The following is an 18,722-nucleotide window of genomic DNA, read 5'->3' as shown; positions in this document are numbered from 1 at the left end:
GCTTAGATTTCTTTTCTGTGAGAAACAGTGTTGTAGGATTGGGATTGGGAAGGTTGGATGCATTTTAGAGGCTTGATCCATTTTAATTGTAGGTGTCGTCAGCGAGGATGCTGGATTCGTCTGAGAAGTTTGGTTGTCTGAGAGTGGAGTTGTTGAATGGATGCTGGAATCCTGGTGAGACTGGAGATGTTGAGTGGATGCTGGAGTCCTGGTGAGTTGTCAGAGTGTGGAGTCGTCTGTGAAGTTTGATTGTCTGAGTCTGGATTTGTTGAGTGGATGCTGGAGTCCTGGTGAGTTGTCAGTGTGGAGTCGTCTGTGAAGTTTGATTGTCTGAGTCTGGAGTTGTTGAGTGGATGCTGGAGTCCTGGTGAGTTGTCAGAGTGTGGAGTCGTCTGTGAAGTTTGATTGTCTGAGTCTGGAGTTGTTGAGTGGATGCTGGAGTCCTGGTGAGTTGTCAGAGTGTGGAGTCGTCTGTGAAGTTTGATTGTCTGAGTCTGGAGTTGTTGAGTGGATGCTGGAGTCCTGGTGAGTTGTCAGAGTGTCGAGTCGTCTGTGAAGTTTGATTGTCTGAGTCTGGAGTTGTTGAGTGGATGCTGGAGTCCTGGTGAGTTGTCAGAGTGTGGAGTCGTCTGTGAAGTTTGATTGTCTGAGTCTGGAGTTGTTGAGTGGATGCTGGAGTCCTGGTGAGTTGTCAGAGTGTCGAGTCGTCTGTGAAGTTTGATTGTCTGAGTCTGGAGTTGTTGAGTGGATGCTGGAGTCCTGGTGAGTTGTCAGAGTGTTAAGTCGTCTGTGAAGTTTGATTGTCTGAGTCTGGAGTTGTTGAGTGAATGTTATAGTCCTGGTGAAATGTCAGAGTCTGTGGTTGTCTGAGCCGTCGGTTGTAGATTGTGTGTACTTCCCGGGTGTAAGAGAGGGGGCTAACGTGGCCCGTCGGGGTTGGGGTGAGAGTAAAAAGAGCCTAGCGAGGGCGCCTTACCCCGATGTGCTTAGCGTCGGCTGCGAGGCTCTTCCCTTCAGCTCCCTTAGCGGGTCATCCTTCAGGTGTAACGCCGCGTGAGAGGCCGGTGGGTTAGTCGGAGGTGAGAAGATCTTAAGTTGTTCCAATTCTAAAAGGGTGGGCCCTGGACCTGGGGCACTCCAAGGGGCGCGCTAAGGGGCAGGCCCCTTAGGTCGCGCTCCTTCGGGCGCGCGACGCCGCTGTGAGTAGCTTATATTTAAAGGGCTTCAGCGAGCCTTCTGATAGGCCTGAGCCTTGCCGGGGGCGCGGTTAACTCACCGCGTGGTGTAGGAGGCTTCCCTTCACGGCGTCTGGCCTTTCCCTTCTGTTCTCTGAATTTAATTGTGAATTGGCTTTCCCGATTGCGTCTCCTCTGCACGGCTCACCTTTGGAAAGGTGAGCGGGCTCTTGCCCCGAATGGGCGGCGCAGATCGCGCGAGCCCCGGCAGAGGAGGGGAGAGGAGCTGGAGACGTCGGGCGAAGGAGCAGCGTAAAGAGGAAGGCCGCCGTGAGTAGCTTATATTTAAAGGGCTTCAGCGAGCCTTCTGATAGGCCTGAGCCTTGCCGGGGGGCACGGTTAACTCACCGCGTGGTGTAGGAGGCTTCCCTGCACGGCGTCTGGCCTTTCCCTTCTGTTCTCTGAATTTAATTGTGAATTGGCTTTCCCGATTGCGTCTCCTCTGCACAGCTCACCTTTGGAAAGGTGAGCGGGCTCTTGCCCCAAATGGGCGGCGCCGATTGCGCGAGCCCCGGCAGAGGAGGGGAGAGGAGCTGGAGACGTCGGGCGAAGGAGCAGCGTAAAGAGGAAGGCCGCCGTGAGTAGCTTATATTTAAAGGGCTTCAGCGAGCCTTCTGATAGGCCTGAGCCTTGCCGGGGGCGCGGTTAACTCACCGCGTGGTGTAGGAGGCTTCCCTTCACGGCGTCTGGCCTTTCCCTTCTGTTCTCTGAATTTAATTGTGAATTGGCTTTCCCAATTGCGTCTCCTCTGCACGGCTCACCTTTGGAAAGGTGAGCCGTGCAGCCGTGCAGCCGTGCAGCATCGTCTACTGAGGGATCCAGTGTAACAGCAGCTGATGTTGTAAAGTCTTTGGGTGTCAGGCTGGATGGCCACTTGAACTTAAAACAACAAATATCGGCAGTCGTTAAGATGTCTTATATTTGCATCAGATTAGTTAGGCAGTTACAACCTTTTCTGAATTTTCAGGCCTTAAAATCTGTGTCCTAGGCCTTGGTATTAGCTTTAATTGACTATTGCAATCCAATTCATTGGACTTTATTATCCGGCTCCTACAAGGGATTCAGAACATAGCTGCCAGGGTTATTTGGGGTTACCCAAGGTGGACACCAGCGACCCCCACATCTTCTGAAGCTCCATTGGTTACCTATTAAATTGGGCTGCACTTTCAACATTTCAATATTGGCATTTAAGATCTTGACAGTGCCGTGTCCCCCACATCTTTGAGTGTTGTGGTCACAGTACCAGCATCAGCTTCTGCTTCCTGCAACAAAGGCATTTCAGCGCTGTGAGGCCGGCATCGGAGATGGTGAGCGGGGGAGCCAGGGACACCGTGAACTGGCTGCAGCTGTGGCTGAGGACAGCCCGGAGCTTGTGGACGGGAGAGAGAGGAGAGCAGGCCCGGCCGCAGAGCAGACGCGGTCGGGAAGCGCAACAGTAATGCAGTAAAAGAGAGAGACGAGACTTTTTTTTTTTATCAGATATATCAGTGACTGGAGGAAGTGCAAAATTGGGATAGTAAGGCCGAAAGGTGACGGGGGAATATGGAGAGACTGACAAGGAGATAAACTGGAATTACTTAACAAACAATTCTGTTCAGCATTCACTGAGGAAGAGGCTGGGATAGGAGCACAAATAGCAATGGAAGGGACGTAGACCTCACTGAATTTTCATTTCTGCATTTGCGAGAAGCTGAGCAAAACTGAAAGCAGATAAAAAGCAATAGGGCTTGACGGTTTACGTCCGAACTTTGGGAAGTTCTCGCAGCGCTGTTGGGTAAACTTTACAGCGCTTCTGCAGAGTCAGGAGGACTGGTTCCAAATAACGGGAGGACAGGCAGATGTGGTCTCTCTTCACCAAAGTGGAAGTAGGAAGGAGTCTGAGAACCACAGGGCCAGTTAGTCTGAGCTTGGTAGGGAGTAAAATCAATGGAGGACAGTGCAGTTTCTGGAATCCAGCGCATTACACAACCCAAGGCAACATGGTTTTACCAGAGGTAGGTCTTGTCAGATTGATCTTATCGATCTCTATGCCTAATAACCAGAGTTAGATCATGGGAGAGAACTAGATGGGATTTTTGTAAGGCCTGTGACACGGTTCCGCCAAAGCAACTTATAAACAAACTTAGCACCCTAGGTCTGGCCCTAAAGTGGCTGACTGAGCTAGAAACAGATTAAGTAGAAGGCGGCAAAAGGTTTGGGTAAACGGAGTTCACTCTGGTGCATCACAGGGATGGGTCCCCGGTCCTGCTCTGTTCAACATTTTCATTAGCGATATTGAAGAAGGGTTATCAGGAAAGATTTACCTTTTTGTAGATGATACCAAAATCTATAATAAGGTAGACACCCTGGAAGGTAGAAGGATCTAGTGAAGCTTGAAGAATGGTCTAGAATCTGGCAGCTAAGATTCAATGCTGAAAAATGCAGGGCCATGCATTTGGGTTGCAAAAACCCAAGGGAGTGGTTCAGTCTAGGGGGTGAAGTTCTTATCTGCACAGGGCAAGAGCGGGATCTGAGGGTGGTCATATCTGAAGATCTTAAGGTGGCCAAGCAGGCAAAGCGACGGCAAAAGCCAGAAGGATGTTTGGGTGCATAGGGAGAGGACTAGCCAGAAGAAAAATTAAAGTGATTTTGCCTCTGTATAAATCTCTGGTGAGACCTCATTCGGAGTATGTGTACAGTTCTGGAGAGTGCAGGATATAAACTAGACAGAGATGGTCCAGAGGATCACTACTAAAAGGATCTAAACGTATATCCTGGAGGAAAGGAGGGAAAGGGAGATATGGTAGGGGCATTTAAATACCTCCAAGGAATCAAAGTATACAAGGTGGGCTTCTTTCAGTGGAAAGGGGGCTCTGTAATGGGAGGATGATGGTGAAAGGGGATAGACTAAAGGGGATAATCTAAAGAAATATCTCTTTACAGAAATCATGGTAGACGCATGGAACAGCCTCCCTGTGGTGGTGGTGGTGGTGGAAACAAGGGTAGTGTCAGAATTGAAGAAAGCTTGCGACAAGCACCAGGGATTTCTGAGAAAGAGGAAGGGATTGTAAAGCTGAGTGAACGATGTGGATGAGCAGACTGGATGGGCTGTAAGGTCTTTTTCTGTCATAAAGCAGTCAAAACTGTCATTTCAGAGCTAGTACCATGAACCCTTCTCAGCCTTTTTTTTTTTGGCTGAAGCCCAAGTGCAGGGGCTGAGCTGTGAGCTAAGGATAATCCCTTCTTGGCCTTTTGGCTGAGACCTTTACAGTATGGGGGTTTAGTGTCCTTCCACCTGAATCCACGGGACACTCAATGATGTTATAGCCCAGGACAAAGCAGGAGAATTAAGCCTGCTAAAGGACATAAAAATCATTATTGGATAGATTTATCTTTGCCATAGATGCTTAGTTTAATATTACATATTTCTAAGACCTCTTTGGATTGTAATTGTTCTTCGTCTTCAATAAAAATGTGAAGGGCTTGATTAATGAGGTGCATGGCACTCCAACACATGGATTAGGCTTCCCTCCAATGAATCCCAGAAAAGAGGGGTGTAGGGCGGGGTTGGTGGGGATGAAAGAGGCTTTTGTGCTGGTCATGAGAATAATTTTACATTCTTCGGTGTTGGAAATAGGGATGTTGCACATAGAAACTGTAAAAAGTACTCCAACCCTCGTCACTACCCAAGAACATATAAAATATGAGCAAGGTCTATTCATTAATTTGTATGTGTCCTTATGGTGCGCCGAGTCACTAGAAGAAGTAAAACTATCTAGCAATCAGGCTGATACAGTACAGTGCGCTCCGGTGGAGCACACTGTTAACCCGCGATTGGACGCGCGTTTTCGACGTGCTAGCTTTACCCCTTATTCAGTAAGGGGCAATAGTGCATTGAAAACGCACATCCAACTCCCCCGAACCTAATAGCGTCCGCAACATGCAAATGCATGTTGATGGCCCTATTAGATATTCTCGCGCGATTCAGAAAGCAAAATGGGCAGCCAAGCCGCATATTTTACTTTCAGAAATTAGTGCCTTCCCAAAGATAGGCATTAATTTCTCCGGGCACCAGGAAAGTGCACCCTCCGACTTAATATAATGGCGATATTAAGTCGGAGGTCCCGAAAGTTTAAAAAAGTTAAAAAAAAAATTTGAAATCGGCTCGCGGCTTGAAAACCAGACGCTCAATTTTGCCGGCATCCGGTTTCCGAACCCGTGGCTGTCAGCGGGCTTGAGAACCGATGCCGGCAAGATTGAGCGTCGGCTGTCAAACCCGCTGACAGCCGCCGATCTTGTCCAAAAAGAGGCGCTAGGGACGCGCTAGTGTCCCTAGTGCCTCCTTTTGCCGTGGGCCCTCATTTGAATACAAAATCGTGTGCACAGGAGAGTGGCCTGTGTGCGTGCCGGGAGAGCGGGCGTTTGCCTGCTGTCCCGCGACTTTTACTGTATCAGCCTGAATGTTGGTAGCAAACAGCCAGAATTATAATTGGCCTATGGGGTAGGGTGGTGTGCTTTTGTCCCTTAGGGCTCTCATGCCCCTTCAGCTCTATTGCTTTATATAGTATAAGAGAGAAGGAGCAGCCTAGTGCTTACGGCAATGAACTGAGAGTTAGGGGAAACCAGAGCTCAAATCCCTTGGGCCATGCACTTTATCTCCCCTTGCTTCAGTTTTCCATTTAGACTGTATGTTCTTTTTAAGTGAATTGTAGTAATGCTAAAAGCTGCCTTAAGTATTCATTGGAATAAAGATTCAAACTATTATTATTTAAGCAGCAGGGACGTCACTTTATTTGCTATAAGTTGCTGTGAGGGAGTATATAGGAGTCTCCCTCAATCTACCTTGAAGGACCAGGCTCAGATATCCCGCCCGGTCTGCCTTAAGCTTGAGCTCCCTGAGGTGTCCTGGGAGGAGGGAGGAGTCCAATCCGAGCATAAAATCCAAGGGCGTAGACAGAGTAGACAGGCCTCGGGAAGCTGATGGAGTTCCAGTGTACCGACTGAGGCCTTCTCTGTAAGGCTGGTAAACGACTTGTACTTAAAGCTTACACTGCCTGAGTTCGAGGAGTCTGTTCTATTATCTGCTGCCACTTGTGTGTCTTTGAGATCACTGCAAATAAAGAGCACTTTAGGCACAGCCAGAGTTTCCGTGTGCTTTCCTCTGGCTGTATCCTCACCACTGATCACTTGAGTGCCACAGGTACCTTAAGCACCCTTTGAAATAAAGGCTAACTAATAAAACAAAACATATATATATATATATATATATATATATATATATATCAGGAGATACCTTTTTATTGAAGTAACTTAATACATTTCTTTTATTTGTAACTTTCGATTTATTGACATTTTTCCATAAAAACAAACAAATACAACATATCCCGCATCAACCGCCAAGCAATAACATTTTTATCTCATGGGGTTACCATCATAGAGACATCAAAATTATCCCTCTCCCACAAGATTCTAAGATCAGGCATTTCAACAAATATCTATTACCCTACAAATAGGTTTCCCTCCAGTCAGCTCGGAGCTACCCAATATGACCAATAAGGAGCCTTCACCTTATCATAAAGGAGGGACTGCCTTCTAAGCATATATGTAAGCTTTTCTACCAAATTAATATCATGCACCTGTCGGCGCCAACACGCAACTGCAGGGGCAGCCTTCCATGGGGTCGCAATTGTAAATCACCTTGCATGAATCAAATGACCCGCAAGTTGCGTCTTAGGCGTGCTTAAGTTATGATCACCCCATCTTCCCAGCAAACATAAGGGAGGTTCCAAGTTAACTCTCCCACCCAAAATGCACCCCATCTCATGTCCCACCTGCTTCCAGAAATCTGTCACCATAGGGCATTCCCACCACACGTGCAGGTATGTACCCACTTGCACACATCTCCTCCAGCAGAGATCGGATGACTAGCTAGAAACTTAGTATAGTATACTGGGAACCTGTATACCCTAGGAATGAGTTTTATCATTAGTTCTACCCTCTTATTACACACAGAAATCTTATGTGCCTTTTGTCAAATATTTTTCCTATTTTCTGCAGACAAGTTTAGGTGCAGATTCCTATTCCATTGCTCTTCCAGTCTAAGAGGGGGATCTCTCTCCATTTGACACTCAAACAGAGCTTTATAAAACTTAGAACTACTTCTCTGTGGCATATCTTCATGAACAATAACTTTTTCCACTGGGTTGAACATCCTCCACTCTCACCCCTTTCTCCTATGTGCTTCCAATTCCTCCACCAGCCTCCCGGTAAAGAGACTCTGATTCCCCTGACACTTCATAATCCTTTCGAAGATCTTGGAATGATCGCAGCTACGCATCCTCCTGCTCCCAAAGCTGCCCCCGAAACTTTGACCCCCAGCTTCCACCCTTCAGCTGCTCCTCTATACAAAGAAGCACCTGGCAGCTTGGACGTGGGACCAAGCTCCTATGCAAGGTATGCCAGACCTTAATAGTGTGCGAAACATGAGGATTTCCTGAAGGAATCCAACCTCCACCATCCCTCAACTCTGCCTGCAACCAGAGCATTGAGAGGTCCTGCCCACCCATCAACTGAACCTCCAGTGAATACCAGGTGGAATTGGGGCAAGGCACCCATTAACCCTGCTGCCCAGCAATATCCCTGCAAGCAGGGAAATCCCATCCCTCCCTGCCTCATTTGGCCTCCAAAGCATACTCGATTTAATGCACGCCTTCTTCTTCCCTAATACCCCTTCCAGAGATTTGAAGACCCCATCCGGAAAGTAACACGGAACATGCTGAAATAAATATATCAGCCTAAGAAGTATATTCATCTTAAGAACATTAATTCTTCCGGACCAAGAAAGAAATTTGTCAGCCCAAGTCCCCAAAATTCTCTGAATCTGGTCCACCACTACTGCATAATTATGTCTATACAAGTCTGAAGGCTTTTTTGTTACCCAGATACCTAAATATTCAATCCCGTCTCGCGCCATTTTGAAATTTGAAAAACCATGGGGGTATAGCATCTGCTGTATATGCCCCAATAGGAAACACCTCTGATTTTATATAGTTGATCTTGTATCCCGAGAATCGACTATGGGCTTTTAAAGCAGCCAGCAGCTATGGGCCTGATGTTTTTGGAGATGTCTGAAAGAGAAGAATATCATCCGTACACAAAGAGATAGTATGTTCTACTCCTCCCGTCTTAAATCCAGAAATCTCTGAGACTGAGTGTATCTTAGCTGCCAGCACCTCTATAGCCAAATCAAACAGCCAGGGTGACAGGAGATACCCCTGCCGAGTACCCCGGAGCACCGGGAAGGGATCTGAGTCCACTCCATTAGTCAATACTCTTGCTCGGGGGTGTGAGCACAGGGCCCCAACCCAAGATCTGAACTCCTCTGGAAACCCTACGTTTTCCAGTACTTTAAACAGGAAAGGCCAACTCAATCTATCAAAAGCCTTCTCCTCATGCAAGGCTACCATCAGGCCCTTCCTCTTCTCTTGCCTAGCTAATGCTATGATCTCAGTTAACCTCTGGGCATTAGTTGTACTTAATGCATTTCTTGACCCACTTTCCAGAACTAAAACTCTCTTGTTCAGGTTAAAATTCCAGTGAGCATAAGATGACACTACTTTAAGCATCTCTTGGAAAGAAATGTGCGCGTGCAAGTTATAAAATTGGGTGTACATGTGCACACGCTGGAGCAGATGTACACCCAATTTAAAAGGAGCACGCGCACATGTAGGCCGCGCGTGCTCCTTTTAAAATCTACCCCTATCCTATTTTCTTCTGTTGGATTCTTCTAATTTTTGAATGAAGATCTTTTGGCTAAAATAGCTTCTTTCACCTCCGCTTTTATCCATGCCGGTAATCGTTTTGCCTTCTTTCCACCTTTCTTAATGTGTGGAATACACCTGGTCTGTGCTTCTAGGATGCTATTTTTTTAACAATGACCACGCCTCTTGCACACTTTTTACCTTTGTAGCTGCTCCTTTCAGTTTTTTTATAACTATTTTTCTCATTTTATCAAAGTTTCTCTTTTGAAAGTTTAGCACTAGAGCCGTGGATTTGCTTACTGTCCCCCTTCCAGTCATTAATTCAAATTTGATCATATTATGATCACTATTGCCAAGCGGCCCCACCACAGTTACCTCTCTCACCAAACCCTGTGCTCCACTGAGAATTAGATCTAAAATTGCTTCCTCTTTTGTCAGTTCCTGAACCAATTGCTCCATAAAACTGTCATTTATTCCATCCAGGAACTTTATCTCTCTAGCATGTCCCGATGATACATTTACCCAGTCAATATTGGGGTAATTGAAATCTCCCATTATTATCGCACTAGTGTTGTGTCCGTTGGTCGCAGACAGACGGCTGCGACTGCTCTGCCTCACCTCTCTTCTACTCTTTTCTTCCTCCCTTGGAAGGATGGCTGCCTCCGCTGCTGGTTGCCGAAATCCTCAGCCTCTCAGAGTCAGCATGGGGGTCCCCGTCCGCCATGCTTCTTCCTGAGGCCTCCTAGGGCATGCACGCGTGCGCATGCTGCCTACGTTTTTGAATGTGTCATGGCGGGAACCTCGGGGCCAGTTCCACCACATGACATCAGTACTTCCGGGTATTTAAACCTCCGCTCTGCTCCAATACAACGAGTTAGCAGGGACTTCGGTTTTGCTACTCTGACCGCTTCTAAGCTGCTCACTTGGATTCCTATCTACCCTCCGGGGTATCTCACTCCTATGGAAGCTCTGGGTAACCACTCCTCAGGAGCCTCTCGCTTCTACCTGCCCTTCGGGGTTCAACTGCCTAACCTTAAGGACACCCGCTCCTCGGGGGTCCTGTCTGCTTTCTTTCAGGAACCCTCGGTGCTCCTAGGTACTTGCTCCTCAAGGGCCTATTCTGCTCAGGGTATCCTGCACCTCAGACCATGGGTCCTTCTCTTCATTCTACTACCAAAGGAAGTTTATCAGCACTGCCACTCTGTGAGTATCACTACGCTCCAATTCTTCCTATTCCACCCTTCAGATTCACGGCTTATCCCACGCTGCGGCACACTACCTGACCTTTGCTACATCTGGGTGAGACCTTCATCTACAGAGACTGTCTGAGCCTACTGTGATATCGCTGGACTACAGCACTGTCCATTCCTTGGGCAAGATTATCAACAGCAGTATAATAAAGCTTTCTTTCCTCAGTGTCTGCTTACTAGAGTCTAGCCAATCATTGTGGTTCCCCACAGGGCCCCTCCTCATGGGAGGAGTCATCACCACTTTGACCAAGAGTCCACAAATATGCTATAAACCCAACAACTACCAATTTGGTTAACTTCCCTAATTTCTCTTAGCATTTCACTGTCTGTTTCACCATCTTGACCAGGTGGACGGTAGTATACTCCTATCACTATAGTCTTCCCCGACACACAAGGGATTTCTACCCATAAAGATTCGATTGTGCATTTAGTCTCATGCAGGATGTTTATCCTGTTGGACTCTATCCCATCCTGAACATAAAGCGCTACACCACCTCCCAGGTGCTCCTCTCTATCATTGCAATATAATTTGTACCCTGATATAGCACTGTCCTATTGGTTGTCCTCCTTCCACCATGTCTCTGAGATGCCAATTAAGTCTATGTCATCATTCACTGCTATACATTCTAATTCTCCCATCTTACTTCTTAGACTTCTGGCATTAGCATACAAAGATTTCAAAGTTTGTTTTTTGTTTGTATTTTCATTCTGCTTTTTAATTGATAGGGATAATTTAGAATTTTTTTTTAGCTCAGGTGAGTTTTTAGTTACAGGCACTTGGACTACTTTTCTTATTATTGGAACCTCACTGTCGGGATGCCCTAATTCTAATGCATCATTAGTATCCTTTGAAGATACCTCCCTCCGAACCATGAGCTGCTGAGCGAATGTCGGCTTTCCCCTTTGTTCTAGTTTAAAAGCTGCTCTATCTCCTTTTTAAAGCTGCTCTCTCTCCTTTTTAAAGGTTAAGGTGGAGCCCATCCCTTTCGAAGAGACTCCCCCTTCCCCAAAGGTTCCCCAGTTCCTTACAAAACTGAATCCTTCTTCCTTGCCCCATCGTCTCATCCACGCATTGGGACTCCGGAGCTCTGCCTGCCTCTGGGGGCCTGCACGTGGAACAGGGAGCATTTCAGAGAATGCTACCCTGGAGGTTCTGGATTTACGCTTTCTACCTAAGAGTCTAAATTTGGCTTCCAGATCCTCCCTCCCACATTTTCCTATGTCGTTGGTGCTCACATGTACCACAACTGCCGGCTCCTCCCCAGCACTGTCTAAAATCCTATCTAGGTGACGCGTGAGGTCCGCCACCTTCGCACCAGGTAGGCATGTTACCAGGCGATCCTCACGCCCACCTGCCACCCAGCTATCTACATTCCTAATAATCGAATCACCAACTATGACGGCCAACCTAATCCTTCCCTCCTGGGCAGTAGGCCTTGGGGAGATATCCTCGGTGCGAAAGGACAATGCACCACCTGGAGAGCAGGTCCTTGCTACAGGATCCTTTCCTGCTGCACCTGGTTGATGCTCTCCAATCATGAGACCTTTTCCTCCAAGGCAGCACCAGAGCTGCCAGTCTGAAGTTGGGACTGGACTACTATGTCCCTGAAGGTCTCATCTATATACCTCTCTGTCTGCCTCAGCTCCTCCAGGTCTGCCATTCTAGCCTCCAGAGATCGGACTCGTTCTCTGAGAGCCAGGAGCTCTGCATCGCATGCACATGTACAATTTCTCACCGGCGAGCAAAAAATCATACATGTGACACTCGATGCAAAAGACTGGGAACCCTCCCTCTTGCTGCTGGACTGCTGAGTTCATTATAAATTTGTTCAATTCCTACTTAAGTTTTAGGTTGCTATGGGAGCAGGAATTTGTTTAATTAATGTCCTTTAAATGTATTAGTGAATTCACTATGGGGTAGATTTTAAAAGGTGCGCGCGGGAGTAGATTTATTCGCGCAACCTGGCACGAACAAATCTACTCCCGATTTTATAACATGCGTGCGCTACCGCGCACGCATGTTATAAAATACAGGGTCAGCATGTGCAAGGCTGTGCAAAATTGGCAGCCTGCGTGCACCGAGTCGCGCAGCCATCCTCCGTTCTCTCCGAGACCGCTCCAAAATCAGAGCGGCCTGGGAGGGAACTTTCCTTCCGGCCCCCCCACCTTCCCCTCCCTTCCCCTATCTAACCCATCCCCCAGCCCTAACTAATTCCCCCCTACCTTTATTTTACAAGTTACGCCTGCCCGCTGCCAGCATGCCATGTTCCGGTCCAGGGGCTGGTCTGGAGGCCACGGCCATGCCCCCAGAACGCCCCTGGGCCGGAACCACGCCCAGGGCCCTGCCCCCGGAACACCCCTGATGACGCGCCGGCCGCAACACACCCCCGACACGCCTCCCCAGGAAAGCCCCAGGACTTACGTGCATCCTGGGGCTTGCGCGCGCCGCAGAGCCTATGCAAGATAGGCTCGGCGCGTTCAAGGGGTGGAAGGGGCAGCTTTTCGGGGGTTACGCGCGTAACCCTTTGAAAATCTGCCCCTATATGTCTGGTAATGGCCTATAGGGGAATGATCAAACTTTCAATAAGGTTTTGTTTTTTTTTTTGTGAAAGTGGCACCTGCCTATAAATTAAATGATGAGCTAGGGTGGGTGGGTGAAGGATGGGAGGGTTGGGAAACAGAAACAGTCTAACTTCAGTTAGTCAGCCAGAGTGACTCACTGCTCTCTTGATTAACAAATGTTGGTACCTAATCAAACCAAATCACACTACCTTAACACCTTTCCAAGGTGAGTAACTGAGCTGAACTATTCAACTTTTTTACTTAGGTACATACTGCTCCTAGCTTATTTCTAGCTTCTGGTTACTTTTTTTGTTGTTGTTGTTTTTAATATACAAACACACTAACTACTGTTTATTAGCTGCCTTACTGACTGATTATTTAAAAATACAAACAGTCTAATTTCTGTTTATTTTCTGCCTTACTGACTATTAAAAGCACAAACACACAAATACACTAAATAATATTCCGAAATAGTTAACGTTGCCCCAATAATTTAAAAAAAGAAAATTTCCCAAGCAAAAACTTAATTGATTCCTTTCAGCCACCAGCAAGATGATCCTCTCCTCTCAGTGCTCCCACTGGATTGTGGGTTACTGAAGTCTTTCCTTGACTTCGAGAGCTCTTCCTCTATCCAATTCTCTAATCACCCAATCAAAAAAAATCAATCAGATTTGTCTGACAGAACTTTCCTCTGGTGAATCCATGTGGCCTCGAGTCCAGCAACTTACCAGACTGTAGATAGTTCAGTATCCTTTCTTTCAGCATTGTCTACATTAATTTTCCCACCACTGAGAGGAGGCTAACTGGCCTGTAGATTCCAGCCTCCTCTCATGAAAACCCAACTGGTTTGCAGCCCAGGAGGACCAGAATTGCCCACCCCTGATTTAAGCAGCAGGGTCCTTCCCTTATTTGAAGGGATGAGAGCTTGAAAGCACATCATGGAGCTTGGACAGAAAAAGCAGCCAGGTTCGGGCACAGGGCATGCCAGGATCTCTTCTGTTCTATTATTGGTTTGGGTCACCCTTTCTACAGTCTTTAGATTATACCCAATGTGTATTACAGTAACAATAAAATACATCAATAAAATACACCAACAATATACGGAATCAATTACATCAGCAGAATACAAAAAAATACAGTATTATATATAATCATACAATAAATGTATCATAATGTAAACTTAATAAATTATAATAATCCAAAAATGAACACATGCCCCCCCTGAACCAAGAGCTGCCTCCCTTCCAGGCCCAATGCATTTGCATGGGGCGACATATCTGGGGGGGGGGCTGCAGCAGCAGGAGAGGCTGCAGGGCCCCAGCGGAGCTCAATCCACCGGTGACAAAAAATAGGCAAAGGCTGCAGAGAGGCAAGTTGCCTGCAGAGCTCAACCCACCGGTGGCCAAAAATGGGGAAAGGCTGCAGCAGTGTTCCTTCTTCACTGTGCATGTGCATGGACTACTTCCCATCCCATTGCAGGAAGACCAGCAGAGCTGAAGCAAAACAAGCCCGCGGGCTGTGGTAGAGCTCATCCCACCGTGGTCTGAAGAAAAGAGGGGCCATGTGCATGTGTGAGTGTGTCTGTGTGAGTCTGTGTGATGTGTATGCGTGTCTGTATCAGAGCTTGTGTGTGTGTGTGTTTACGTGACAGCATGTGTGAGTGTGTGTGCCTGTGAGAGCCTATGTATCACATATATATAGGCTCTCACAGGCATGCACACACACACATAGGGGTAGATTTTTAAACCTGCGCGAGCGCGTCCATGTGCGTGTGCTACCCGGCGTGCACACATGGACACGTGATTTTATAACATGTGTGCACAGGCGTGCGCATGTTATAAAATCTGGGGTCGGCACGCGCAAGGGGTGCACAATTGTGCACCTTGCGTGCACCGAGCCCATGCCAGGCCGTGTTGCCTTCCCCCGTTCCCTACCCCCCACCCTACCTTCTCTTCCCTTCCCCTCCCTCCCCTGCCCTTTCCCCCTACCTTTTTCGGGTTTTTTTTCTTGTTTTAAAACATTTCTTCAGCCCTGGGGCTGAAGTAAGTTGCGTGTGCCGGCCGAGCAGCAAATGGCCGCTGTGCCGGGAACCTCTGACCCCGCCCCCTCCCCACCCCTTTTTGCAAGCCCTCGGACTTACACGCGTTCCGGGGCTTTATGCACATCGCCAGGCCTTTTGAAAATAGGCCCGGTGTATGCAAGGTACTCTATGCGCATAGAGGGGCAGATTTTTAAAAAATACACGAGCGCGTACTTTTGTTCGCACACCAGGCGCGAACAAAAGTATGCTGGATTTTATAAGATACGCGCGTAGCCGTGCGTATCTTATAAAATCCGGGGTCGGCGCGCGCAAGGGGGTGCACATTTGTGCAACCTGCGCGCGCCGAGCCCAGCGTGAGCTGCATGTTCCCTCCGAGGCCGCTCCGATTTCGCCCTCCCCCCACCTTCCCCTCCCTTCCCCTACCTAACCCACCCCTCCGGCCCTATCTAAACCCCCCCCTACCTTTGTCGGCAAAGTTACGCCTGCTGAAAGCAGGCGTAACTTTGCGCACGTCGCCGGCAGCCCCGGTCCCGGGGGCTGGTCCGGAGACCTCGACCACGCCCCCGGGCCGGTGCCACGCCCCCGGGCCTGCCCCTGAAACGCCGGGGCACGCCCCCGAAACGCCGTCATTTCGGGAACGCCCCAGACACGCCCCCTCCCGCCCCTTTTCGAAAGCCCCGGGATTTACGCGCGTCCCGGGGCTTTACGCGCCGGCGGCCTATGCAAAATAGGCGTGCCGGCGCGCGAGGGCCCTGCGCGCGTAAATCCGGAAGGATTTACACGCGTGGGCCTTTTAAAATCCGCCCCAGAGCTTTTAAAATCCGGCCCATAATGTGTCTGTGAGAGAAAGGGAGTGTGTGTTAGAGCTTAGGTATTGAAATTAGAAGTAATGCACGCAATTTAGGAGTGATAATTGTCTCTGAACTCAGTCTAAATAAACATATTAATTTGAAACTTAAAGGTTACAATAAGCTACAAACTCTTAAACGTTTAAAACCTTTACTGGATCACAATAACTTTAGAACAGTTCTTCAAGTTTTACTGTTCTCAGTATAGACTACTGTAATGCTCTATTCTTAGTTCTACCACAATGCACAATCCGACCATTACAAGTTCTTCAAAACACTGCAGCACATATACTAACCAATACAAAAAAATATGATCATATCACACCGGTTTTAATCTCACTACATTGAATCCCAATACAATATTGCATAGAATATAAAACCCTCTGCATCCTACACAGAACAATCTATGGTGAAGGCACTGAATGGCTAAAAGCCTCTATCAGATTACATATCCCCCAAAGAAATCTAAGATCAAGTAATAAGGCTCTTCTATCCAATCCCTCAGTAAAATCAGCACAATTAACGCAAGTCAGAAATAGAGTCATCTCTCTCGCAGGACCAAAGATATGGAATGCGCTACCTGACAACCTTAGAATGCAGCAAAATGAAAAAAACTTTTAAAAAGATCTGAAAACATGGCTTTTCTGCAAAGCCTACAATGGACACAACTAGCAGAATCAGATGGTTTAGCCAGTTACAACTGTATATTAATCTTTTTTTTTTTATTATGTTATATTTTAGGGTTTTTTTAACTATTTATTTTTTACTTTTTTGATGCATTGTTATTGGTAGATATTTTATTAACATGTTTTAATGTCTTTTTTTGATTTGAAGTATAACAATAGTTAATATCTGCTTCTTTAAGTTTTTTACTTTTGCTCTACTGATTTTATGTTTATTATTATGATATTTGTAGACCGTTGTGATGGAACCTTTCTAAACGAAGGTATATAAAATTGTATAAATAAATAAATGAGAGAGGGAGTATGTGAGTGAATGAATGTGTTATTGTTTGTGTGTATGAGGAGATGAAGTTTGTGCGGCCCTACCTTCCCCAATCCATGGCAATCTCAGAGTGATTGGAAATCAAAAGATCCCAGATATGGAGAGCAGGAGATTTTTTTAATCATTACTAGTTTTAATTATTGGATGTAATTTGATGTTTCTGTTGTTTTGAAATACTTTTTTGGGGGAAATAGAACTTTTTTAATTATTGTATTATTTTTAATTCATTGGATGTATTGAAATACTTTATTGGTGTTTGGGAAATTTTTTATGTTCTATTTATTAACTGGTTTGAAATATTTATTCTTTTTATGAATATGATTTTACTATTATGATTTTATTATTTAATGAATTATGAAAAATGAAAAATGATAATGTTTCTGTTTTCCCATTGTTGCTCTGCATATTGAGGCTGGCTAGTTGTGGGTTCCAGTACAATTCTTGTCAGCATCTTTCTATTTATACTTTCTGGTCTCTATTCTGTATTTGGTCAGGGTCTGTCTGTGTTCTCCTTGTATAACTAAGGTGAGGTATTCTGCTACCATGTAATTTATCTGTAGGGATCTATAACAGTCTGATTTGTTCTGTTTTCCTAATAGGAAGTATATTGGTGTTCTTGGACCTGGTACAGTGTTGCCTATTCACAGATAAAGTTGTTGGGGTTGTTTTGGTATGGGAGATTTATTATATTGTAATGGCAATTCCATTTATTCCTGGCTTTGAGGGCCAAGCCCACACACAAGCATTACAAAAAGTCTAATTCCATAGGAAGTCCAAGTATCTTTTTTGTAGGATTTTCTGGTTGGCACTACAGAAGTGCATGTAAATATAATCTGCATGTTATAAGTGATACTTGTGCATCAGAAAACTGTGCTTTTGAATGTCCTTTTTTTCATGTAAAATCTGTTATAAATTCATAATTTGTGTGTGTGTGTGCATCTGTAGAGGGTGTGTAAGTGTGTGTAAGGCTGTAAGGTTTGCCTAGGGTATCTACAGGGTTTCCCTTGAGCATGGGCTCCATTTGGACAGGGGGTGTCAATTTTAAAAAATAAAGCTTACTGGAGGGAGCTGTGCTTTTTTTTGATGGGCCCAGGACAGAGACTGAATGAATTGGGGGGGGGGCAGTACAATAATTGTTCGCACAGGGCAGTAAAAAAAAAAGCTAACACCGGCCCTTCGGCTGACAATAAAACCTCTGCAGTTCTCGATCCCCGCCACCAGACCCGGCAATGGTGGAGGATGGGCGGGGGTAGCTAAAGACCGTCTCACTTCCTTTCAGAGGAGCGCCTTTCTAATGCTCCATTTTTGGGTGAATAAAACCGAAAGGCAGCAACCGGCCTTTGGCCTGTATAGAGCCACTCGATCTGAAACGCCTTACAGAGAGGGGCGGAGGGTACAGACTGAAGGGTTGTAAGGCACTCTATCCCCCCCCCCCCCCCTTTTCTCTGGACTTGGTCGCGCCCAGCATCCAGCCCGCTCCCTTTGTCGGCGGCGCGCGGCCGCTTCCTGGGCTGAGTCTCTGGCCGCGGAGCAGTGAGCATGGCGGCCACCGAGATTGCACGCCAGATGGTGAGTGTGCGGGCAGCTCCCCGGGGCAGGGCGGCGGGAGTCACAGAGCAGGGGGACCGGGGGCTCGGCCAGGAACGCTTGGGTTTCGTGCCAGGGTGCAAGGGGTGTGCGATCGGCGGCGAGGGCTGGGGTTTAACTGGCTGGGGGGTGGGTTGACTTTCCTTTTGGGGGATTGGGTGGGGGTCTTTGTCTTAGGGTGCAGATACGTTTCGGGGAGACTGGCGTGCATGTGAGGGGGGAGAGGACGGGCCGTGCCATTGCCCGGGCTTGGATGCATTTGCTCTTCTAGGGCAGGGTGTCCGGAGAGCTTTTCCTGGGCAGGGCAAGGGGCTGTGGGGGCTCCTGGCGGTTGTGGCCTGGCTTGGACTTAGAGACTGGGCGTTGCTGACCTCCCATCCCTGCCTGATCCGGCCTGGCATTACCTGGCTACCATGTTTCCGTCCTCCCCCAGCTCGGTCTGCTCGTGTCACTTT

General features: G+C 47.2%; 1 protein-coding gene across 5 annotated transcripts in view; it reads left to right on the top strand.

The window, feature by feature from the left end:
• The first annotated feature begins 17,923 nt into the window (after window positions 1-17,923).
• Window positions 17,924-18,722, top strand: part of SEPTIN6 (septin 6) — a 52,986-nt gene continuing 52,187 nt past the window's right edge. For 2 of the 5 annotated variants that reach the window (XM_029607821.1, XM_029607818.1), the window contains exon 1: window positions 17,924-18,249. In XM_029607821.1, the coding sequence (XP_029463681.1) occupies window positions 18,220-18,249 (30 nt within the window). In that variant the 5' untranslated portion in view covers window positions 17,924-18,219. The remainder of the gene's footprint in view (window positions 18,250-18,722) is intronic. The other 3 variants (XM_029607820.1, XM_029607823.1, XM_029607819.1) reach the window with 2 other exon arrangements.

This window comes from Rhinatrema bivittatum, chromosome 6 (assembly GCF_901001135.1).
Source record: "Rhinatrema bivittatum chromosome 6, aRhiBiv1.1, whole genome shotgun sequence".
Taxonomy (NCBI): domain Eukaryota; kingdom Metazoa; phylum Chordata; class Amphibia; order Gymnophiona; family Rhinatrematidae; genus Rhinatrema; species Rhinatrema bivittatum.
Note: the sequence above shows the minus strand (reverse complement) of the source record. Positions and strands in the feature narration are given on the sequence as shown.